This window comes from Hylaeus anthracinus, unplaced genomic scaffold (assembly GCF_026225885.1).
Source record: "Hylaeus anthracinus isolate JK02 unplaced genomic scaffold, UHH_iyHylAnth1.0_haploid 11989, whole genome shotgun sequence".
NCBI classification, from domain to species: Eukaryota; Metazoa; Arthropoda; class Insecta; order Hymenoptera; family Colletidae; genus Hylaeus; species Hylaeus anthracinus.
In genome coordinates, this window is record NW_026534337.1 from 15,552,776 (window position 1) to 15,578,131 (window position 25,356).

General features: G+C 46.9%; 2 protein-coding genes across 2 annotated transcripts in view; one reads left to right on the plus strand and one right to left on the minus strand.

The window, feature by feature from the left end:
* LOC128887512 (uncharacterized) overlaps nt 1-12,619 on the plus strand; it is a 43,486-nt gene extending 30,867 nt beyond the window's left edge. Inside the window, exons 5-7 of the mRNA XM_054143500.1 lie at nt 7,480-7,570; nt 10,415-10,471; nt 11,041-12,619. Coding sequence (XP_053999475.1) covers nt 7,480-7,570; nt 10,415-10,471; nt 11,041-11,123 — 231 coding nt within the window. The 3' untranslated portion in view covers nt 11,124-12,619. The remainder of the gene's footprint in view (nt 1-7,479; nt 7,571-10,414; nt 10,472-11,040) is intronic.
* Nucleotides 12,620-13,294: 675 nt separating this feature from the next.
* The window catches only part of LOC128887463 (uncharacterized), a 40,331-nt gene continuing 28,269 nt past the window's right edge, over nt 13,295-25,356 (minus strand). The window contains exons 2-8 of the mRNA XM_054143354.1: nt 22,037-22,172; nt 20,085-20,280; nt 19,682-19,892; nt 19,146-19,470; nt 18,748-19,014; nt 15,698-18,656; nt 13,295-15,531 (exon numbers count right to left, since the gene is read on the minus strand). Coding sequence (XP_053999329.1) covers nt 15,202-15,531; nt 15,698-18,656; nt 18,748-19,014; nt 19,146-19,470; nt 19,682-19,892; nt 20,085-20,280; nt 22,037-22,172 — 4,424 coding nt within the window. The 3' untranslated portion in view covers nt 13,295-15,201. The remainder of the gene's footprint in view (nt 15,532-15,697; nt 18,657-18,747; nt 19,015-19,145; nt 19,471-19,681; nt 19,893-20,084; nt 20,281-22,036; nt 22,173-25,356) is intronic.

The following is a 25,356-nucleotide window of genomic DNA, read 5'->3' on the forward strand; positions in this document are numbered from 1 at the left end:
AAGCTGATAAGGTTTACGCGAACGTAAATAAATTACTTTCGGGATCTTAAAAGCGAGTAAAAATACGATGAAGGGTCGCGTTTTCGAGACCATTTTCGATCAAGTTTGTATCCGATACTAAAGCAAAGCACAAAGAGATTCAAGAGTTGAGGTATACGTACCTTTAATCTCCAACTAAAGGACGTTTTACCTTCGCTACGCGAGCAATCTACGCCAAGTTTCGTATAAATGGTGATACTCTAGTCACCGCCAAATCTTTCTTTTACGCTTAGAATCGAACGGAAACGAAACCAAGGGGAAAGTACTGCTTTCGCGTAAAAGCGTACCTCCATTAGACCTTCGATAACGTAACTCGGCGAGACAGTAACGCGATTCAATTTCTCGAGCATATCAGTTCGCTTCTCCCCAGGCGCCGCCGGTATCGGACTCTACACGGTATCCGTGTCGACTGAATAAATGCGTTGAATCGTTCGTAAACAGCGTTTCGTAAGAATCTCCGGCAATCCAGAGATAGAATAAAAGAAGATGAAAACGAAAAATGAAAAAAATCCTTCGAGTATGATAAAATAACGATCGGTTTTACGTATTACACTTTTTGAGATACCTGCCTGGGGTGCCTGCAATCGTACGCCCTGCACAACTCGTACTTTTTACTCAACGCGAATGCACATTCACCGTATATATTTCATCGTGATTTATTTTTCCTGGAAAACTGAATTCGCTCATCAGAAAATCAGTACTATTCGTTACGACGAAAACTCCTCTAACGAACGGTTGATCGACTATCGTTTTTTTCCTTCCCTCGACATCGACGCGCTCGAGTTCTACAAGTCGATAATATGCTTTCGACACGCGATCGTACCTATTCGTCCTCATTTCCACCGCAACGATAATGTAACACCCACGCGCAGTTATCGTACATATTAGTTAGTCGAACGAGCTTAGCCACCTCGGTACGCGTTCCATCGAACTAACTTCGCCCTCGTGGCCGCTTTAGAGGCTGCTTCTTGTCCGTTCGCCACGCGTTCCTCGTTCCTCGTCCCTCGTCAAAGGATTCTAATTTCCGCGTTTCGAGAATTTCGACGTACTCTGACCGTACAACTTCTCAAAATACTCGATGCAATCTGTGCTTCTTGCCACGATCACGCGACCGTTTCCCATCACGGGTGTCGCTCGTTTAACGCGATTACGCGGTGGTCGCGTTCGGAACGCTTCGTTTCCACGATGCATTCTCCGCGCGACGAAAAAGCTTCGACCGACGCGGCGGAGACACGCGGTTAAAGCAAACTCTCTCGTTGCTTCAATTTCCGACAACAATACATTCCGAGAGATAAATTGTTTGCGACAATATACGAAAAATTCCACGACGGAGCGAGTAGACTATTCTTCGTGAGCGAAGTGTTAGTTTTACTCTCTGTTTGCGGAACACCGTCCGGAAATGGAATTCAAAATTTTGGTCAGTTTCAACAAAAGTTCTCCGATACTTGCACGACTTTTTATGGCGCTATATTCTGCCTTTTGTTTCGAAATATCTTGCGTTAGTAAGGCTCGTACACTCTGCGCATCAATCTGTACGTCAAAGAATGCTTTCTCTTTCAAGTCGATGTTAGAGAAGTGGCTTCCATCAAGACTGCCACTTTTTTTTTAACCATCACCGCATGGAGCCCGCCCGCAACACGATTGTCGTGTCCGAAAAATGGGATGCTCTGTACCCCATTATCTTGTCTATTACAGCAAAGTTCGAGCGCGAGTACGCACCACTTTATATGCATAGAGTGAGCGTTTGTGCGGCTTCGGATGCGCGAAAAAGAAAGAGCGGGAACGGCGGCGAGTTTCGTGAGAACGCGGGGGCATAGCGGAGAAACGTGTCGCAAAGGAAACGTGTCAAACCATTGCGCCACAATACATTCTAATGACCGTAGCTTCGCAGCCCTCCACAAGGACTTCTACCCTCCGCCCGCTTTTGCACTCCATTCTTCTTCCACGACGTCGACCGTCTACAGTGTAGGCCCTACACTTTTCCAGTCATTCCACCGCTTTTGTTGACTGCCCCTGTCTTTACACCACCTGGTCCACTCGCTAACGCCATCTCCCTCACCTCGTCGCATTTATACTATTTCCTGGAAGGTTCCTCGATATTATCGAGAAAATCTCTACCGTCTTTTTTGCCGATCATCTCTTATCCATATATTCATCGAAATCCGCGAATGGGAACCTTGCTCGAGGTATCAATTTAGCCGTCGTCTTTCGTTTGTTCGGAGATTCGTTGCATATTAATTGGGCGATCCGCCTCGAATCATTCGTTCCTCTCTCGGTTAACGATGCTTGCATTACCATCGTTGCACGTAGTCAATTTGTCAGCTGAGCAAACTCTTCCCGTCGGTATTATTCGAATCGTTATCGAACATTCGGTCGCAGCAGGGATATCATTCTCATCTTTCATCGACGAATCGTCGATACGAGCGACTTCTATCGTTGCGTGCGCTTTTTCTCCGATGCCTTTCTATTAACCGACTCTTCCTATCGTTCTTCTTTTCATTTTCAAAGCCATTACGCGGGTGCGCGCTGACGCACTCCACTGCTCCGTCGTTTCTAGACACTTTTGTCGCTCCATTTCACGTTTTCCTTTCATCGAAAGTATTTCCTGCTGTATTCTGAAATGATTGCCTCGTACACTAGGATGGCCCTTAGACAAGGAAAGTAAAAAAAATCGTCTAAAGAATACTATCGTTTCATTAACAAGAATTCGTGTCAGATTTGAGTTGATGCTGTCCTATGTGTACCCTCTCACATCCTTGGGATCCACCTCCTGGCAGATGGCCCACTTTCAGGAGTTACCACTTGGTAACTTCCCTGTAGCGAAGTGGGCCTACCACAAAGGCATACCAATCATGCCATACCGTGGTATTGCGACCCAAGGCGAGGGACTACTCGCCTACGCTTACATGTGACATGGTCAAACCTAAACAACCTCGAATAGAAAAATATGTAACGGTCCGTTTACCTTCAGGAGTTATTTCTATCGACTACCATTTTTTTCCTCTCGGAAAGAATCCAAAGATCGTGGCTAGAGGAACAGAATTCAAATGAAGGTTCCAAATAAAAGTAATCGATGGGAAACGAAAAATCTGTGAAATAACACGGTCGATAACGATCGACCGGTCGAGCAAGCTTTCACGGGCGGAGACAAGGCGTCATAAGCTCAATATCCGTTATATTTGGCGACATTGTGATCCTCGCCGAGCGAGCACTCGCGTCGAAAGTTTCACCTCGATCCCTTTAAATCGCCTGACGTGCGCTTAAAGAGTTTAACGGGTCGGCATTCGGGTCAGACGCGACGTATCGCAGTTACCGAGTCGATATTTTAATCTCCGCGGGCTGGTTGGCGCGCCGGCAGCCGGATCGTGGCCGAGCACCGTTGAAAAAAAAAGCGAAAAACGCGGGAAAAAAAGGGAGGAAAACGAACGACCGAGGGCATCAGCGATGGAAATCGAGGAAAATCTTTCGGAGACGGGGACGGAACGGTGAAAGATATAGTGGAATGCTGGTAGCATTTATTACGTTTGTGAGAGAAAGACGGATGAAGACGGAAGAGGGACTACGAAAAAAAGTACAATAACAATCGTTGCATTGGTAGAGACTACTATGCCTCTGCAGTAAATAAAATAACATACCTTAATCGAACACCTGCGTTTTAAAGAAAAGAAAGCTTGGAAATTGCTCGATATTATGTCAGCGAAAGAAGAAGTTTAGTCCTCTTCAACTTTTCTGCTTACGTTCGTCCTTTTTCGATATAAAACCGTATGAGGACGCATTTCTTATCACGATACGGGTACTCGGGCATCATTTATCATTCACGAAACAGTAAAACGTTTAAATAGCGTAGGAATCCCAGGACAGTATGTACAAGGGTAGAGTAGGAAGTTTATTCTTTCATGTAGAACATGCTGCGTTGTTCTTCTCCGAGTATTATCACTGCATATATTCTTCGAGCGTGTACAAAAGCTACCAACGGAAAAATATAAATGTTAAAAATACGACCACAATTCGCAAGGCTGCGCGGAATTGTATGCCCGATGTGAACATACCGAGATAATTAAGAGCACATTCAGAAGTTGGACAGCGCTACAGTCACTCTATAATACGCTATAATTGTCGTAGTTAGCTGGAAAGGAATGCACGTATTAGCTGGTTTCCTATAATCTTTTGTGCGCAACGACAGCGCGTCTTACTTTCTCACCGCAATTCATACGATGCACCTATTTTGACTAGCTCTTACAGAACGTTAATCCGCTTAAATTTAAGCACACCTCTTGCCTTGGAGAATCTATCAACATTCCGAGTAATTTGCATAATTTTGTATTCTATTCAAAGTTTAGTCGCGCTTTGCGAATAAATTATTTTCTATTACGGCCGAAGGGACCGTAAAAGTACCGAGGTACGAATACTTTCATACCACTCCAACGAATCGTACAATTTTATGTCTGGCTTATCGTATACGGAAGAGAATAGTAAGCAGAATAATGAGAGTAAAGCACGAGGGAAGAATTCCACGATTCAGAACGCGAACTGGGAGTTAAAGAAATAATACAGTAGTAAACGGCCGAATTGAAAATTCAGGACGTGTTTCTGGAGTAGCGGAGCACAAATACGGTGGGTCAGCGTGCCCCTAGGCCAACTGAAAGGAACGAACGGAACTTTTGATTACTTCTCGGTCCCCCTAATGTTTATTACCAAACAGTTGCATTTGTTCGTAGACAAATAGGCGCAACGGAAAGATAACGTAACCAATTATGCGAAATGTTTATTTTCACGAATTTAAACGGTTCTATACCGTAAACCGACTGCAGAGATTTCGCGAGGTTGGGGTAATTACGAAACTCGTGCTGTATGTACATCACAAATTACAAATACTGTTGCTCCACAACTCTCTGTTCCCTCGTGAAATGTATTTAATCGCTTCTCGTTATTCGTTCTCGTTCATTGCTTCGTATACCGTGTTGTTTTCCGATCGTTTTTTAACGATCAATACGCTATCTCGCGTGCGCACGTGCTGGCTCTTCTCGTTTGGGGATCGTCAATCTTGAATGATCCTTAGTTATTAGACGAGCGAAACTCTTAGAAACGCTTAGGTAATACTTACCTGATATTACATAATTTTGATCGGAACCATTTACTCGTATTATGGTGCTGACGTTCTATTTTTGTTCTCTTATCTTCTACAATAACCGTGCTATAAAAAGTTATTCTAGAAACTAGGTCGAACTGTAACAGCATTTTTTAAACGAAGATACAAGTTCGGTAGAAGGAAAAGTTGAACAACTTGGTAGGCGCGTGATCCTTCCGGTACGCAGATGCGCGTGTTATCTTTAATGGAACTGTGCGTGGACTTTCTTCGTTAATCCAAGTACGGAACCATTACATGATATTGTCGCTGCATGACGCTGTCGCAGATCACGGATCGCGAATCGATTCCCCTTGCGGAGCCCAGGATTCCACGATTCTTCTATTATACATAGTTTAATGATTACGTTTTCCTGTTTCTTCGCTCGGTGGAAATCGGTGGCCCAGCTCTGTTTCCGGTAGCAAGAGACGGAGGAGCGAAGGAAATGGGAAAAAGAGACTCCAGAAAAGTCGCAGTAAAAATTCCGCTAGACGCGTTTCGACGCGACAATCCCAGACGCTCACCATCTCAGCGTATTCTGAGCCGAGTGTAGGAAATCGCAATCAGGCAACCATTAAAGCAATTACCAAATCATTTAGCTCTCTAACTATTCCATTGTTTCGTTGAGCGTATCCCCTTGCGTGAACGCCGAGTGGACAACACGAGCGTCATAATTAACACAATTGTCGTCTGCATATTCGAAATGAACTCGGTTCTTCAAGCGTTTTGCGACGGCGCAAACATATTTCGCCAACCGATGAATTTCTTCGTATCGATAATTACCGTTCGAAACGTGCATGGCTCGACAAATAGTCAATTAAATTTACTCCGTAAAGGTTAAGGATGATTAATTGCTTACATGCTTCGGCACGTCTATTAGCGACGCCCTTTTTAAACGATGCCATGGCCGCGCGAAGACGGATAATGGAACAGAGTCCGTGGCTGCTCGAAGTTCGGAGTAATTTTCCTACCTATGGTGGAATTTTTTACTTCCATTTCAAGAATCCGAATTAAACCCTTGAAGAAACAGGACAGTGAAAGATTAAACAACTATCAGGTATCCGATAAGCCCTTCGCAAATCCGACCATGCCTTTCGCAATCTTTGATCCGAGCTCTCAACGTGCTTCTTCTCCATTCCGCTGCTCATTCGTCTCACAGAAATGCAAGTCGTGAAATAAAACACGTCCCCTTTCTCGTGGCTGCCGTCTTTTCGGTTATCGTGGCTGATAACAGACAATACTAGTCGCGTGGTTTATCGTGTCTACACTAATACAAGAGGAATCGATGGATTCTCTCGCGGAAAACGAACGGAAGAAACATCGGTACATTTTACGAAAACGTAAAGCCCAACCGAGAGCGTACAATAGAAAACGCGACAAACAATTCCAGGCGATTTGTTGGCTCAATTGCTCCTGCTCGCATCCTTCTTCGCGCGGCCTTTCATCTCTGTGAGAGGGATGTGTGTGCATTCTTTTGTAGTTTTGTACCTTATTTGAAACTTCTTCGGAAAATCAAAAGATTACAAACAAAAGTTTTCAAGAGCAAGTGATTTTCTGAGAAACGGTTCGGTACATCCGTTTGCTTCCTAAACTCAGCGTTCCGCGCATCAACAAGGAGTCCGTTCCAAATGAACAAGCGGACAATTGCGAACAGATATTGGACAAGATTCCTTGCAACGTCCCTTGGTTTCTCTAGCCCTGACAATCCCATTAATTTGGACGTAACCAACAAGCAGCATCGAGAAGGAGGATAGCAACCGTTGTTGCATCAAGCCAGACCATCCGAATGAGTCAAAGCTCGCGGAGAGCGTTCCCCAGAGCGGCATCAATTCCAATTCTATTTTCTGCGAAAGTCCAACCGTTTCGAGGCAAGCAGCGCGGGGCGATAAATAATAGACGCGAGCGTCGTTATTATTCCCGCGGTGGCATTTTTTCGCAGGCCTCGGTTACCACGTCGCCGCGATAATCGACTTCTTCAAAGAGAACCCGCTCTTTTCCGAACCTCGAAAGAAAGAGTCTTCTGCTATTTTCTCCGCACGGACGTTCCATTTACCTCGAAATAAAAGAATCTATTTCGCCGATGATTTGTGCTCGTGCGGCTCGTGACCCTCTTTCTATTAAGGCAGGGCTCGGATTTTTTGCGCGAAAAGATAAGTCACTCTCGGATTCCTGAGCTTTGATATCAAATTATCACACGAGATTCGAACCTAACATCGCGACCTACCGACGTCCAAAAAAGTATGTATGTATGTACGATGTTAAGGTTGTAGAAAATACAATTAAACCGCTTTTCTCCGTTTTTGGTATGCTTTCAGGTGTTCGACAAACACAATCGCGGTTACATTACCGCATCCGATCTCAGAGCTGTGCTACAATGTCTCGGAGAGGACCTCTCCGAAGAGGAAAGTACGTATTGAAATACAAGTATTTTTACGTTCTTCGTTTTTAGTCGTAAACAGAACATACAACAATATTTTTGAAATACGATGTTATTTGAAACGATTCGTTGAGCAAACGTTTGTTTTCATTTATTTGTATATTCCACTCGATTACGGGTAGGATTTGTTATTTAGAAAAATGGAAATATAGCGCGTACACAAACGCATAGCAAATACGAGAGTGAATATGAATCGTGAACTGCGAGGAAAATATTTAGAGATGACAGTTCGGAAGATATTAGAATGAACCAAAAGTTCGCGCGTTATTTACGTTGTATCAGTTTCTGCAATTTTTTGATGTCATTGATTTTTTCATTGATTTACTTTATATGCAAGTATCATCGTGTTCCCTATACCGAAACAAATATATGTTGACTTTCTATGGACGAATATACACGCCCTTCGTAGTCGAAAGGTTATCGTCAACCCTTCCTCTTTTGAGCCATCGTGCGCAAAACTTTGTTCCTAACCTTTGCGTCGGTCGTATATCCGTTTCACTGCGTTGCGTCGAGATAAATTTCACTTACACGGTGGGATCGTTTTCCTGTTTCAATTTCGCGCGAAGCATCGGTTTAACTATACTTGACTCCGCAAAGTAACGAGAGTTTTTTCTCGCTTCGATAAGCCGGTCGGATGAGCCGCGTAATGAAGTTAACCCGCTCGAACGAGCTGGTAAAATAACGTCAGGTATGCAAAACAACAACGAAATCTTCTTGAAACTTCCATCGTCGGCGATCACGGAGAGAGCGGCCGTATAAATTTGCCAGAATTGCGTTAATAGCAATTGCGTATGAGCACGCGATACATACCCTCTCCTGCGAGACGGTAAATTGAGTACCCTGTATTGAACTCCGTCTACAGTGACCCACGCAATAATACGTTGATACACGGGGACGAGACTACTAATTGACCAGAATCGATTTGTGCTGTACACATTGTATTATATTTCTCTTCGTATTAATAAATGCCGGAGGGTATCGAATTGATTACGTTAATGGTTAGCAACGTTTTTGACGGAAATTGCTGATTGTCATACGACGCGAATGATGTCGAGTGGTATTTTTTCGATAGTATCGAAGGAACGAAAGCTGGGGTTTTAAAATCGATTTCACGATTTTCCTTGCCATTAGGTAGTAATTATCCGCGTGGATTGTTTAAAACCCGAAGATCCGTTCTTCCTTCGAGTGACAGAGGAAATCTTGTAGAAATCTCCCGTTTCACGAGTAGTTATTTCGTGTTCTTTTGCGAGTCTCCGGCAATCGAGATTGGAATTAACACTAGATTCAGGAACCGTGGAAACGGAGAGCTCGTTAGTGCAGAATTCGTGCGGAAAATCGTGGCATCGGAAACACGTGCTTTGGTGGCATCTCGATAATTTCGATCGAAACTATCCGTACTAAATTTGCAACGAGGAAGGGTTGGATTTAGTCGTTACTGTAGAAGTTCGCGCTGACTATAACTTATTCGTTCCTGGGTTCGCGAGTTCGTTGCTAACAATGTGGCAATCGCGACAGAAAATACTTATAAATTAACCGTAGGAGTGTAGAACAAACCGTGTGCCTGAAGATACGCGATAAGGAAAATCCCATCGTTCGTGTGTTCGCGCGGTCTTTCGTAATACCCTGGAAATCGCGATTGAAATTGATACTAAATTAACGTCCACGACGAAGTTGGACTGGTGAAGAATCACAGTTCCTTCCTTTCGCAATATTCTCAACAAATCTCTATTTTTTAATACGATACTATGAAAATAATGGCGTTTATCTTCTGTTCTTTAACGCTCGGATTCTGTGATATCTCACTTTATGACTACTTGTTTAAGTCTCTATCGAGGTAACTCCGCAACAAACCGTAAAACGTTCGTTCGCGCTCGAACCGATTGTTTTTTACTCTTGTCAGGTTGTACCCGTTATCGGTTTCACGCCGGAAAATTGTCGATGCGCTTTTCATCCCAGAAGAGTGTAACGCGGCATATTAATACCGCACGCGATATCTCGCCGGACAGATTTAACGGAAACGCGAACGCCGGTGGTACAACGTGGGACTCGAGTTAAAAATTAAATTGCACGCCCGTCGCGTCGATTAGCATACGATCGTCCATGGGTGATTTTAATCAAGCCAAATGCAATATTTGCCATGCCGGTGAACGGGCCGCGGTAATAGCGGTGATATTAATTTCCACCTTCCGTCAGTCTGTCCAACCACTCCGTAATCGTTCCGGCAAAAGCTGCGCGGTCGTGAAATTTCAAAAACGGGAACAGAGAAGCGCGAAAGCGGAAAACTGCCAAACCGTAATCGCGCTCTTTTCCTGGTTAGAAAAATTACAGATTTATATACGCCTGGAAAGCCCTAAAATCTGACGACAGTTTAGAATTCATTTTTGAGAAAATACTAACATTTTTGGTTCTAATATTCCTATTCATTCGAACGAACATCCCAATTTTAGGGCACGGAATGTTCTCTATTTAAAATATTCAAAATTTGAAGCAAATTGGTTGAATAGCTGACGAGTCACTCGTGGATACCAGAGCTGTTTTTCGAGGGAAACGCGTTAAAAGTTTCACGAGAGTTCTACTGATAAATAATTGCCGTATGAAAGTGCTTTATTTATAAACGTGAAAGTTATGTAATGGAGAAAATATGCGGAAAGAGGGCATGAAACGCTTCAAAGAGTTGGGTGCGTTCGCCATCCTTGACCCAATGGAAAAATATCTGGAGAAAAATAAATCGATTTTTGCGGCATATCTAGCTGTACGTTTCCTCGTAAATTGGGATGAAATACAAGATATAAGCCGGTTTCGCTATGTTTCAGTCGAGGACATGATCAAGGAAGTGGATGTGGACGGGGACGGACGAATCGATTTCTACGGTAAGCCTCTGCTCTATGCTCCCGTTCCGCCATTTACACTTCCCTTCCGCAATTCCCATCCCCGAGAGTTTCTAATAATCGAAGAAAAATATGAACGACCGAAGAAGGGAAGAATTTCCTCCGTACCTGATTCTCCGGTCGTGAACCTTCCGGCTGTTTGACCCGCGATTGATCGACGTCTGGCGAGTCGAGAGATGAAAAGAAACGGGAACGAGGGAGAACGGAAAGGCATTTTACGGTTAGGAGCTACCGCGGGCCAAGGGCGAGAAGTGGAACCGATCGTTTCGCGACCTCGGCCGTGAAACTGGAACGATACGAGCAGAGTGTCCGGCGAAGGGGGCGAGAACAAAGGCTAAAAATCCCTTCGATCGCCTCGCGCCTCTTCGCCTCTTGCTTCGAGTCCCGTGTTGCGCGAGTGAAGAAACGCGCATAAGCACCGAGACCGATAAACGGACATAATTCCTACGCGATTTCGACCAACACACCTACTTTCACCTGTCGACTTGACCTATATCCCAAGACAAAACTTAACGCAAGAGAAAATGTAACCGAGAATATCATAATTCCAGAATTTGTTCACGCTCTCGGTGAGCCAGGGATCGAGGACGACGAGGAAGACGAAGACGAGGAGGTGCTCTCCCCGGGCTACTAGAATTTTACCTATTCTCGTCTCTGTGTTAGATAGAACGAATTAACGACGAACCACCGGCGATTGAAGATCGTGTTCGTCGCGCTATTTTTCCTCTAACATTCACCGTCTCGGTTGCAATTTGTTGCGAACAAAATCTTTCGCTCGACTTCTAGTCGAATCGTTACATTTTTCCAAGATATATCTCTTGATCGCGTAAAAACGGAACAAATTGAGAAAATTCAGAATTCGCGCTGACGCGGAAGATGGTTGTGATTCGAGCCAACAGAGTGTACCACTCTCTGATACCGCAACGAGGTCACGGTGCAACTTTAAATCCGATGCTTTGACCTAAGCGTGACGCTACCTTTGGTCAATGTCAGAGGATCGTTTCAACGAGCCCAAATCGCACCTAACCGTAAGATCCGTAGGCAAGACGCGACGCCTTGTGTGATTTTATGTTACTCGATCGCATTTCAACTACACTATCGATTCTCTCGATTACTGGCATACGATAAAAATTTCCAGTCTCTTGCTCGATGGAGAAGCGTAACTACAACCGATACGAAATCCCTCTAACAAATTTATTCGTGACAGGATCGCATCCCTTCGACTCTCTAAGATTCTTTAACCAGCATGAATCGAAAGCATAACACTCGTATCGATCTCTTTTCGTAAATGTGCTTTCCACAAAAGTACAACGGAAAGCAACGTTCCGCGTAACATGAAATCTCAGCAAGTCTCGCGAAGTCTCGGACGTCTAACTTCCTGCGTTAACTGTGCTGAAAAGTATCTCCAGTAAATCTTCCATGGAACCAGTGCTCGATGACTTACGTGGTTCTTCCGCATAAGAAGCGAGAAATCAGCGAGGGTGGCAGAAGCGGTCCGCGAGTGAAAAGAACCGAAGTTGGTCTCGACGAAACGGAACGTTTATCGATTAATCGATCGACTCCGAACGAGTATCGTTTCTCGATTCACTGCTTCTCGATCGTCGAGACGTCTTCGTCGTTCGACGATATACATATATGTACACGCGACTCGATCGCAATCTATTTCTTCTCGTAAGATATGTGGATTTTTCGATTTTACTCTTCTCTAATCTAGATCGCATTGTATTCCACCTAAAGTAACCGTAAGAACAACACGAGCACCTCAGCGAACCGAAATCGATCGCATCGCAACATCGACGAGGCTGGACTGAAAGCTACCACCAACGCGTCCCCATCGCGATACAGGGACGTAACAAAGTTTTTCGACGATCGACGCACTCACGCTTGTAATTTCAAAATCTCTCGATGGAATGCGACGCAAACGTCCCTCCCTCGTTGCTCCTGAAAACACAAACGGGGCTTTGAAACCTCGTTCGAGGGAAGCTACAATGGAATTTTAAATTGATATCGATCGCTTTGCTCACCTCGAGCTTCGTACTGTGTACCTTATTAAACGATATTTCACTGTTACGCCAAATAACAAAAGCCGCACGCTGTTTAAAATATTTTAAAGGGTCTAATAAATCTAATAAACGAACGTTTCTCCCGTGGTACGTCATTCCTTACCGTTCCCGGTCCAATCGTCGCACGTTTCCAAATCGTACGCGAACTCTCGATAAAAGGAGAAGGAACGAGCATGGATCCAAAGAGGATACTCGCACGAGAGTCGGTTGTTTTTCTTAAACGTTCATTTTTATTAGCGATAAATAAACTTACATATCTTTACAGTAACAACATCCTCTCGTAACTCTCGGAAAATATGGTAATATCTATCCGCGAAAATCCATATAGATCAAGACTTCCATTTTTCGTTTCTCGTTATTGTTGCCGTTTATGTTGTAATTGTTGTACCGTATTCGTTCGTATGCGACATGCGTTCCGTTCCGCGAACGATAACGGAACGGCTCTTAAAAAAGGAAAACGGTACGACGCAAAAGGCGCACGAAAAATCTACGGCTGCGTATCTTCCACAATGGCGCCCTACGGTACGAGCCTTGCTTCGTTAATTCTAATAGTAGCGAGCGTACAGCTAACGAAAACATACAAAAAATGAAAACGTAAGACGTTCGTTAAGTATCGAGCCGATGTTATGGACCGTCACGCCTACGCAGACCGTCCGCGACTCTCTCGAATTTGGTCACGAGCGTCCGACTGTCTTACATTTTATATTTCCCTATGCTATCCAGCTTTGACCGTTAACTGGCATTTTCTTTTTCACGTGGTCGAAAAATTGAATCGCGACCGGAACGTTTCGTTCCGTGTCCCAGTTCATCGGCCCAATGACAAGCGGATGCGTTTCAAAATGTTTTCCTTGCTTGCGTCGGAGTCGAAAGTATCGCGCGTAGTACCGTCGTTCTTTTTCACCGACGAAAAAAAGGCTATACAATAGTCAAAAAATATGATCCGCCAATGATATCGAACAAGGCGATATATGTATATATAATGTATATGTATATGTATATGTATGTACCAGTTAAGAGGAAAAAGCTTTCGTTTAATGATATACCACGTTCCTTCGGTTTACTCGTCAGAAGCATATTTTATGTACACGTATTTACGAGTTGTGCGCGCACGCCGGCGCGCGCGTTTTTGTGCGCGTGCAATCGAAGTACGTACGGCTGAGAATTTGTCAAAACCTTCACCTCTCAATATCTTCTTCATCCACCGCGCCGTACGGAACACCAGACAATTTTAACAAATCCTCCGTCGATTGGTTTTTTGCTCTTCGAGGTCGGTAATCGCACGGCTTTTCCTCTTCGCGTTTAACGTTCTCGAAACTGTCAAGTGTGACATTTTTCTTGACCGCAAAAAAAATGTACGCTTTATCGATTCGACAACGATAAAGGAACTCGCGCGCGTCTTCCTCTCTCCCCTCGTTCTTAGGAAATTTCAGCCGCTTCCGATAATCAAAAAATGTTCGAAAAGGGGACTCGTCTCGACCATAGTCTGGCGACGTTTACGGTTTACAAAAATTTTGTATCTTAACATCGTAGTAACCCTAAACTATCGTCGAAGCGGGACACGTATTCGCGATTTATCAAATCACAATTATATAAAAAATTAAGTGTCCATTGAACCGCGTGGCAGTCCTTTGAGCAGTCGAGGTTTTGGCGCTTCTCAAATCGCTGCGTTCCTCGCGTTTGCTCGCGTACCAGCGAAACGTAAGCGTCTCGATCCGCTTATTTTGTCAGTTCAGCCGTGTCATCGAGTCTACCGGTATACCGATCGCTGGGTACGACGGGCAATGAACAACACAAAGAACGATCCAAGAACGGCTTCCTAAGTTTCGGCAAGCGAAAGAAACGACTCGACTAACTAAGAGATGGAAGAGTTCACCTCGACGAGGTGATTGGCGGCAGATCTCCCAAGTCGATGTTTCCGCTTGCCGAGTCGTTAGGTTCTCGTCGTTGGTTTCGCACGGTCGCCAATATCCAAAGGTCTCCCGAACATCGAACCGATGGTCCTCGATTCGATTGGACAACGCTTCCAAGTCTGCGTACTCTTACCTCGAAAAGTACAACCGAAGTCTCAACATTCTGTGGTTATTAACGCTAAGTGTCCATAGGTAAGTAAACATTTAACCGCGCACAACGTTTTAAATAGTTTGAAGCATTACCGTTGGATACGGATGGATCGCAAAGACGCGGTAACATAGACCACTTGGTTGAAAGACAAAAACATCGTTCCGTCGTTGCATCCGTTGTTCCAACAAGTCTCCCTAACTTCATCAACGTCCTCTCGCGAAACGTCTTGACCGGCACGAAATCCAAAATATCCAGGAACTGTCGCGAGTGTCGCGGTTCACAATCTTGAAACGTCCGGTGAATGCTTGCGCTCGTTGGCAGGCATCGACCGTCTAAAACTGTCAAACCAACGCCACTGACGAAATCAGCGGTTCGGTAAAGGGGTCGATGCATGGAATCCACGCGCAATTCAGCTACCATCTCTTAGCATTCCTCCACCGGGTCCTGAACGTTCGCGGTGGCGACGCCGGCCGCGAATCGTAATCGTCTTCTCCTGACCACGGAGAAGGCAGGCAAAGGTAATTTTTGACGGTGGTGCGCGGATGAGATCGAAGAACGATTGAAATCACATCTCGCGACGGGTCTCCCTCAAAGGACCGGTTCCTCGTCTGTCTCCTCGTCGCCATCTTGTTTCTGCGTTTGCAGCTGGACCGCAGAGCCAGTCACCAGGGAGTTGATCTTCAACTTTCGTTGTCTCTTTTGTTGATTGTTGCCCCCGCTATTAGAGCTGCTGCTGCTGCTCGCGCTGGAACTACTGGAACCGTTCCCAACGCCGCCGCTGTTCCCGCAGACAACGTCCGCGTCGATTCGTCGTCCGTGGGCGTCTATCAATGGTCGCAGAGCCGATCTCAAGGACCAAGAGAGACGAGGATGACCGCGGTCCTGCTGGACGATCAGCTCTTTGCTTTGATTCCGTCTCTGCAACGAAATGTTAAGTAGTATTTTCTATTTTATGCATTTTTCCGCACGCAGGCCGTACGGGTCAAGTGCGATGGGATCGAGAGTAATGCGCCAACTATCGATCGCGTCTAATTAAAGACGCGCGCGCTACTGTAACCGTTATAGATATAAATAACAAACTTACCTCGGGAAGGTCGCACGGGCTTGTTTCCCGCAAAGCCAACAGCTTCTTGCTCTCGGCAAATTGCCTCAGCGACTTCTCTCGAACGTAGACGAACGGTCTGACGACCCTGAGCTCGTGACGACGGACGTAGTAATGGGCTTTCATGGTTCTCAGTTTGCCGGCGTGAAAAACTGAGTCGAGGAAACCCTCGGTGAGGTCGTCGAGGTGCTGGCCGATAGCCAACACGTTGTAATTGTGCCGCTTGGCGACCGAGTATAATTTTGCTCTGATCGTGCGATTGCAAAAGCTGCACGCACCGCTGCCGTCCAGGGGATCTTCCGAGCGATTCTCGCCGCCGACGTGTTTCGTCTCAGCGGCTTGCAGCTCCTCGTAGAAATAAGGAACGTCGAGTGCCTTCAAGTAACTCATCATCTCTATGGGATCCGATCCATTTGCGTTCACCGAGGCAGCGCCGATCTCGAAGTCCACGCCTTTCGATCTCACGTAGAATCTGTACTGGTGCAACGTGTGCAACAGGGACAAAGAGTCCTTACCGTTGGTCGACAAGCAAACTAGCACTCTGTCGTTGTCCCGGATCATGTCGAATTCCTGCATAGCTTCCACCGCTGGTTTCCAAACGTTCTTCGACGGACAGTGCCACTGCGCGCTAGACGCTTCTGCCTTGCCATCCTTCGATTCGAACACCGCCGCTTGGTCCTCCTCCTCCTTCAGATCGCTCGAGCATTCTTCGTCCTCCGAGAAGTCGTCGTTCTGGCGTACCTGTTGCTTGCAAGTGGATTTGTTGGACAGAGCGCTCATGGACGAGGCTCTCGGCTTACGAACGTAGCTGTTCGTAGAATTCGACTCAGCGCTACTGCTACGCTTCAGGTCCACAGAGTCTAGGGATTTGTCGCTCTCGTGGAACGATAAGTTGATGCCGCTGTCTTGAGAACTGACCGAGTTCACCGCCGAATAGATCTTGGGTAGAATTTTTCGCGCGTCGCCGATGTCCAGGCCGCCGCGTTCGCGAGTGTCGTCATCGTTGAGGTCGTCGTCGAGGTCGTGCACCACCACCTCGTCGTCGGTTTTCGACTGACAATGACCGCTAACCATCTGCTCGTTCTCGGGCGGTTTCATCACGTATATCACAGTCTCGTCGGAGGAACACTCGCTGGACATCTTGCTCTCCTGTTGCGTCAGCTCGCCGACCTTCCCCGTGATCTCTATCGGTCCGCTTCGCCTTGTGCTCGAAAGCCTGGGCGACGCAGATGGTTGAACGATCCTCCCTCTGTCTGGAGAACCGCAACCGTTCGAGGAGACATCCGAGGCGGACGCGTCCGGGGAGTGTCTGTGAAGTCCGTCCACCGCGTTCACCATACATCTGATTTCGGACTTGACCTCGCTGGCCATCTCCTTGGAGAACTCCATCAAGTACTCCGCGATGTCACTCGCCGTAAACGAATCGTGTCTGACCTGCTTGTCTTCCACCGACAGTTGCCCGATGGCACCGATGTTCCGCGAGTGATGCTGCGGGGTGTTCTCCGACGTGTTGGACTCGGACAGGGCGTCATCGACCTTCGAAATCACCTCGCGAATCTCCGACTTGATCTCCGTCGCCAGTTCCTTCGTCACCTCTTTGACATACGCGCTCAGATCGTCCTCCGATCTTTGCCCGCAGTTGGTGAAAATCGGCGACGCTCTTCCCCCGGCCACCAACTTCTCCGTGTAATCGCCGACGGACGAGTACGAAGACGGAGGCGAGGCCGCGATGTGGTAGTTCAAGGATAGGATCGAGTGATTCGGGCTTCCGTTGTCCAGCTCCAAAGAGTTCAATTCGGTTTGACTGCTGCAGCTACAGTGGTGTCGTCTGTGTTTCGTCGTGTTGCCGCTGCTTCCGCTCAAGCCCAAGCTGGTCAAAGTCTGCGGACTCAAAGGCAACGGCGGTACGGGCGAGGACGACGAAGACACCACCTTGCGATTACCCGAAGCGTTCTCTCCGCCGCCGGCACTACCGAGGGAGTTACATCTGGCACGGCCAGCGTTGGTAGCGTCCACGAGATCTCTTTGCTCTTTGATCGGTCTGTTGTCCGTGCGAGATATCGTGCCGAGAGTCGAAGGCGTCACCGCCTCGCCAACGGCGAATCTCACGGGCATCGGTGAACTCGGGCAAGTAGCCGGTGACCTCTCGCCTCCGATAGACTCGGTGTTCGCCGATCGTTCCTCTTCGTTTCCGCTACCGGAGCTCGAGAACGACGCCTGGGAATCCACCGTGCTCAGCAGTGTCCTCCTGGCGGTGCTCAACGCGGGAAGGCTACGATGTCTGGGCGACGTAACCGAGATCGGAGCGTTTCCCGTGTGAGGAATGTCGCTGTTCAGCCGCCGGATACTGTTGGCCAAGGCTAAGCAGTTCACCAGGCTGTCGTGGGTGGTAGTCGGCGTCTGATGGCCCTGCTTGTTCCACGACAGCGTCGGACTGAAAGGCACGTCTTGCTTCACGTTCTGCGAGTTGCCCAGAAGTAGATACTGTGCCTCGCAGGGCATCATGAACCACCGGAGAGCTTCCATCCATTCCGACGTGAAGATGTAGCTACGGTCTATACGGAGGGGATACCTCTGCGCCATCTTCCTGGCGCGGTTAAAGATGTTCCGCGCGGTCTGCAAACAATCGCCGTAGTTCTGCGGAACGATGCCCGATCCGGATACTCGTCTCTCGGAAGCGTTCATTTTCCCATCGGTATATCGGATCGACCCGAGCCACTTTCGCTCTTTGAACACGCTGTTTGTGTGATGTCTCCACTCTCCCGTGTCCGGATTCATCACGTACTGAGGCAGCAATTTCCAGCCTTCCGTGGCCACCATCTTCAAAGCCTCCAATGTAAAGGCGACCTCCGCTTCCGACATGAAGTACGGGAACGAGAGTTTCGCGAATCCTGGCCTCAGTCCTTCGGTGCTCGTCTCTCCGTTCAGGCTGTTCTGCGCGCTGAAACGAACCATAGTTTCGTTAGGAATACGAGTCAACGGCAACCGTTTCATGCAACCGTACAGCTAACAAATTTTTCTCAATTTCGTACCCTGCCGCTACAACCGTCTCGTACTGCTTGGCGAGTTCTTGGTCGATTCCCATCAGGTCGTGAGCGTAACGACCCGCGCAAGCGCACCCGCTGCGCGCCTGGATCCCGAAGACGTCGTTTAAAACGGCGCACACGAAGTTGTGATGAAGAAACGTGCCCCGCGGGTGACGCACCATGAACGAAAATATGGGAAGCCTCTTAACATTCTGCGAGCCGCTACCGAGCAGAATCAGTTCCGGAATCGTGCGCACGTGAGCCAACACTTGCCTAAACGAAACAGGAAGCGAGCACGTTTCAGACAAAGCGTTACGATCCGTCGATCTCCGGAATTTTGATCGTGAATCGCTACGAAATTAATTATAGAGCATTATTTTTGGATCGCCTACGTAAAATCGTACCTGGATATCTTATCTTGACGAGCGACGATAGCTCGCGGTGTAACGTTCTCCTTCAGCTGAACCGCGAGTCCGCATCTGATGGTCTCAACGACACCGGCCGTGCCGCTTTCCTCGCGAAGCTCCAAGTCCCAGTGATAGTAATGGGAGTCCCTCATGTCTTCCATGCCAAATTTATCTTTCAAGAGAAACCGTTTGGTCACGAGTACGCCGGGCGATTGAACTCCCCCGATGAACTTGTGCCCGGCGAAAATAATCGCGTCTTTGTGAACAGCTGTCTCTCCGACACCGGGCAAGTGGGGATTCATATCGATCGGAACGTATGGAGCTGAAAGATAAAGATAAATTTAGAATACGAACGAGTGCTACCACTCGATAAAACGTTCTACGTTTCCGTATTATACGGATTAGAACGATAATATATCTTTGTTTATTCCAGTCCGTTAAAGACCAAGCCATTTACGTGTGTATTTTTGTCGTAAAGGGGAATAGTCTCGTATTGTTCAGACCGGTATCGGCTTTCATTCGCTTATCGTTACCTGCGGTTGTGTAATCCCAAACGCTGAGTGCTCCATATTGATGCAGTAGGAGAGTTGTGGCGACGTCATCTGCCAAAACCCCGGTGATGCAACTGGCAGCGCTGAAGCATCCGATCATTTGCGCAACACCCTCCGCTCGCACTTTCATTAAACACCGCTCGAGATCGTTCAGATCCAAGAAACCCTCTCGGGTTTCGGACACTCGTACTATCTGTAACGATCGTTCAAACATCTCGGTGAAAAGGAAATGTTCTCTATAAAACGGTCGAGGATCGTTCCAGTCCGCGTAATGCTACACCGACGCTTTCAGCGACGAGAATACTTTTGACTCACCACTGAACAATTCTTCCGTGTAGCTTTCAACGGGTTCGTAAATATATATATATATATATATATATCTTACCCTGACATCGTGCTCACGCCAAGGTCGCAGATTCGCGTAATGCTCGAACGGTCCCACAAAGACGACGGTGGATTTGGTGAGATCGAGGTGTCGCAACAGCGTGCGAAGGGCAGCAGCCGTGCCTTGACCCGTGAACAGCACCGCATCCTGTTCGCCAGCCCCCACCGCGTGTCTGACGATGTCTCTGGCTTCGTGTCTGCAACATATGCCGTCAGGATATATCGACTTGTCCTTCCGTCGACATTAACGATCGTAAAAACGCGGCTGGCAGATCTACCGAGGGCGTAGGAGAGATTCCCGCGCGTTTCTCGGTGGCTTTGAGGTCGCTCCGTCGCGTCGAGGTCAATTTATCCTCGGGCGATCCAAGTCGCGACAACGACACGGTACCACGCGCGACCAAGAAGAGCGATCATTCCAAAAGCGTCAACGACTGCATCGAAAACATGGCCTGCCGTCCAATCGTCGGAGTTGAGCAAGGTCGGTGCCCGCACTCCCGCCCGGACCATACCACCGTTTTAACTCCGAAACCATTAAAGATGCGGACGTTCTTTTTTTCCGCTTTATTCGAGAAGGATGCGAATCTCTTCGAATAAACGTTTCGCGAACGCGACCTGTTCTCAAGGTGTATCCTAAAAGAACAAAAAAAAACATTCGGAAACTCGACACGCCTGATTCCCGCTGTCTTTCTCGATTGGCCGTCCAGTGGATAAGAGCTCGAGGCTCGAGCCGGTGGATATTGATCTGGGACGTCAGCGTCAGGGAGCGGGACGCCGACCGGAACCACCCCTGCGTTCGACTGCATAAGATTTCGAGACAACGAGAATTCTCACTCATAGATTGTCCCAGTTGGTGGGCTGCGAACCGTCCGCGTTACGCTACTACAGGAAACCAGCGACGTAACGCGTAACTGGAAATATAATTCCTACTCCGGGAGAAATAGAAAGGCAACGCTCGAGTGGCGCAGAAAACGAATCGCGTTCGTCGCGGGTAATGTACGTCAACCGGAATCGTGCACGCACACCAACGTCACTGGGGCATGGGAAATCGATAATTAGGAATTTAAAATGTCCCTGCTATCGTTTGATATTTTCCGACCTTCCGTATATACGATCAACGGCTAACACGTTTAGGTACAGTTCGTTGGTTTTCGTTAAGTAAAAATTAGCGAGAGAATAACACAGATGGCTGGCTCGCCCTCTTCATCGGAGTTCACTCTCCCTTTTGTTTACTATTTCCCACGCTCCAGTTTGCATTCTTCCGGTAATTACAGTCAACGTAGGTGTCTCATTAAGCGGGGTTACTTGGTAATCAGAGGAGAAGGTGACGATAGATAATCCTGCTAGTAAATTGAAACTTGGCGATTAAAATTCTATGTTATCGTGTTAAACAGCTCAGAAATTGTATAGAATTAGCGTATTCGTCCTTCGTTTATCCTTTGAACATTTTCTGTAGCAAAGTTCTAAACTGAAAAAATGTGACGGTACCTCGCACTTTCAATTGGACGATTAATACAGGGCAAGCCGTAACTGGAATTGGTTCTGGGAACCGACTGGCTAACGACTCGTGTTCTGTTTGGGACCTCGGTCGCTCGATGGCCCAGCAATTCCGAGAGGGAAACAGGGGAATCGGTTCATACGCGAGAAGAATGTATTCAGCGTTCACCTCTTAGGCACGGCTGAATTTTGCCCGAGGCTGTTTATCTGTACGGCAAAGGTCAACGCGAATTACGTGTAAGCAGTAAGCCGCTATAGTGGGGCATCGTTCTTAAGAGGCTACTCGCGGGCCGTGTCACTGCATTTACTTACGAGAAAATGGCCAGGGGTAGCCCAAGCGAATGAGGTATCCTTGGACCACCTCGCATGGTAATTTTATTTAGTTATCGAGAGACGACGCCCTTTGTAGATCGATGGGAGTTCATTTTTCTCGCAACGGTGTTTCGGAGATGGACTTACCTAAACAGGGAGGACTGCAGGCTGCAGATAGACGTGGACGTCCGAGTGTCGCCCAGACATGGCAGCACCTCCTTCGCGATGTACTCCTCGAGAAATTGCAGTGACCTGCCGGAGGCGGTATAGTCGCAATAGACCACTGCAACATAAAACGGGACGATGAGCCGTGTGCATAGGCTAGTCGAACGACGGATTTTCCCGTTGACCGAGTTCCCTCGCACGGGAAATCGATCATCGGTAGTAGTATCATCCCCCGTGTGGTTTATTCATGCACGCGCTGCCAAATATGTATTATTCGAAAATGTCAGACGACGGCGTCGAACGCTGCAACTCGCGCGAGCGGTTCAACGATACCACCATGCTTTGGACGCACGTTATTCCATTCGTTCGTTTATTTATCGGTGCTTCGATCGTGCCCTCGGAACCGAAATATCCTCTCGAACGCTCGACAGAAGTCAATGTTTGGCGAAACTGCGCGTTATTATTTGCGACAGGCGCCGCTCGCGAAATATCAGAGCCTTGAGAATTATTGGAACGCAACAGCATTCACACGCGAATGTAAAGTTAAATTTGCATGGAATTTCGTCCGTTGGAAGATGACAAACCAATGTATATCGTAAGGGACGAAGCGAAAATAGTAGGAGGACACGCGAGCAAATGAAGCTTGAAATTTGGAAGTGCGGCGAGAGGATGCAGAGAGAGAAACGAAATCCAATGATTGCAGCAGATACGGTACGTGGAGTTAAATTGGACGGAAGTAAATTAAATAAATATATATATAGATATTTTCGAACGAAGGATCGTGTAAACAAGGCAACAGAGATGGACGATCAATCTCGGTTGGAAATTCAGCCAGCCAGAATGTTGAAACAGTGGAGTCATGTGATCAAACTTACGAGCATGGTAGGAAAAAGCTGGCAACGTTGTTGCTAAACTTTTAATAGACAAAAAAGAGTTCATTCTTTAAATATAGTTTCAGATCTGCTAATTGTTGTTGCTTGAAAATATAGCAAAATCTATCTTCCCTATATTTTGTCGGAAATGTAATGACATCGATGCCCCATATATAAAGATCGATCGAGTACAGAATAGGTTGACAAAACATACACCCTGTACATTGTGAACTGTGTCGAGGCGTCCATGCTTCGTGGACGTCGCTTCTGTTGCTATTTCCAGCCTCACACGGTCCAAGTTTACCAGAAAATGGAAAATGTTTATTCGGGAACCGGAACGTGTTTCTCTTCGAGCATTTTCAACAAAAGGAACGCGAGCTCTTCGCATTTATGCGAACTATATATAGTTTCGAAACCTCGTATATGTACAATGTTTTCCATTGCGCAAAAAGAATGTTTGTCCACCGAAGCGGATGGAATAAGAAAAGCGAGTCCTCCCAAAGGTGATCTCGAAGATTACTAATGACAAAAATTACCACTTGTTGATCCAGTTCACGAGAAACTCGATCGATATCCCGAGCACGAGTCACGCAAGTTTTTAATAATACAGGTAAAGAAATTTGTACAGTAATTATATTTAATCCCGCAGTTCAGCTTATTGTGCATTCCTTAATAGAATTAATTGTAGTATGAAATATAGGACCGAGAGTTTTTTATATGTTGAGAGGTGGTGAAAATACTTGGATTTGCGCATAGATACGCGCGGTTACTTCATATCATTGATCGCTACGAGGAGATCAAACCGAATCGCGTTATTGCCGGGGAAAGCCAAGGTAGGCGAGGGATAATGACTCGCAGGTGTTTCTTACGAAACAGCCTGATCGACAACTGGTCGCCGCGCTACGGACGAAATTCTGCTCGTGTGCGACTTTCAACGCGTTTAGGCATACGCGCGCTAAATCTTATATAGATTCGTTTAGCAACGAGTGCGCGAAACTGAGCGAAATTTATTCATCTACTTCGTATAAACACCACGGAATCGATTCGAACGTACGTATTACGACGGAAAGAAATACTCGTTTACGTGTGCCTTTTCAATGGGCAAAATCAACGGTCCCCAAGGATAGCAATGCCGCGAGCGTTATAGGTCGATCGGTGCCGTGAAATTATGGCAGACCTACTTCCACAACTTCCAATAATCGACTTCGATCCCGTCCATGAGAGGAGAAAACTTTTCTGAATGCGAGCTAGCCGCCGACGATGGAATCGAAAGACAAGACTCGTAACCTCGATGCACAACTCGAATCTTTGCATACGTACTCGAAGTCGCTTTCTCTAGCTTGCAGGCATGAATCTAGCCTTTGCACTCTAGATGGATCGCGATGAGAAAGGAAACGAACAAGAAGGATGGAACGTACATGTTACTTGCGTCAACCGCAATTTCGTGATTTGCGATTTCTTACTTATTTCGAATCGGAAAATAGCTACTTAAAGTATGTTTACCACCAGTAAGCAAAGACCTTGTTTACCAATCGTTTGAGGCGAGCAATCGAAAGAGTACGTCCGTGACTCGAGTATCAATTCATACGCAGATACACCTATCGCGCGAGTATCAAAACAGTCTTCGAACAGTCTTCGCTCCAGTCGATAGCGGAACAAAAGGTGAACGAAGGCGGTCGGTGTCGTCGGTTCGTTTCCACGGCGGGTTCAAGGTACCAGGAACTGCAGCGGATTCGCTTCTGGGCGTAATTTGACCTAAATCTCGAAAGCAACTTCGATTGCCCGAACGACCGTTTGACCCCGAACAACTATTCGCTTCGACCGCACCGTCGCGTCGCGTCGCGTCGCGTCGAGTCCTCCGTAACTAGAGCAGGGGCGTACAGAACGAAACACGGTTGTCGAGTGGAAAAAAAATGTGCGCAAAAAGCGTATAAAAGTACACGTACATTAAACCGTAGACACCGCGATAGCCGACGACGCGTCATTCCCTCGGATAAACGGTAAATTACAAGCAACTCCGCTTTCCAATTAACCTTCGAGTAAGTATACGCGCAAGTTGACCGACGCCGGCACGCGTCCATGGGACGTTTAACTTGCTAAACGACGGGTTCCTCTTCGAGTGCGAGTTTCGAGCCGCCACAATTACTTCGGGGAAATGTTTATTCGCGAATTGACCAATTTAGCCCGCCGACGAAACAAGGAAACGTTCCATTACTGCTGGTAGACAGAACAACTCGGAGATGTGTTTCACGTTTTATTCGAAGAAGAGTACTTGCGCGTACTTCTGGATATGATCGCGCGAGAGTATCTAACCGTGTGCCTGGAAATAGATCGTACGAGCGATGCGCAACTTTTTATTACGTCAAGTGTTCTATTTTTGCGAACGTAAATATTCTGTAGATAACGCAGCACGTTTTTCTATAGCGAGAT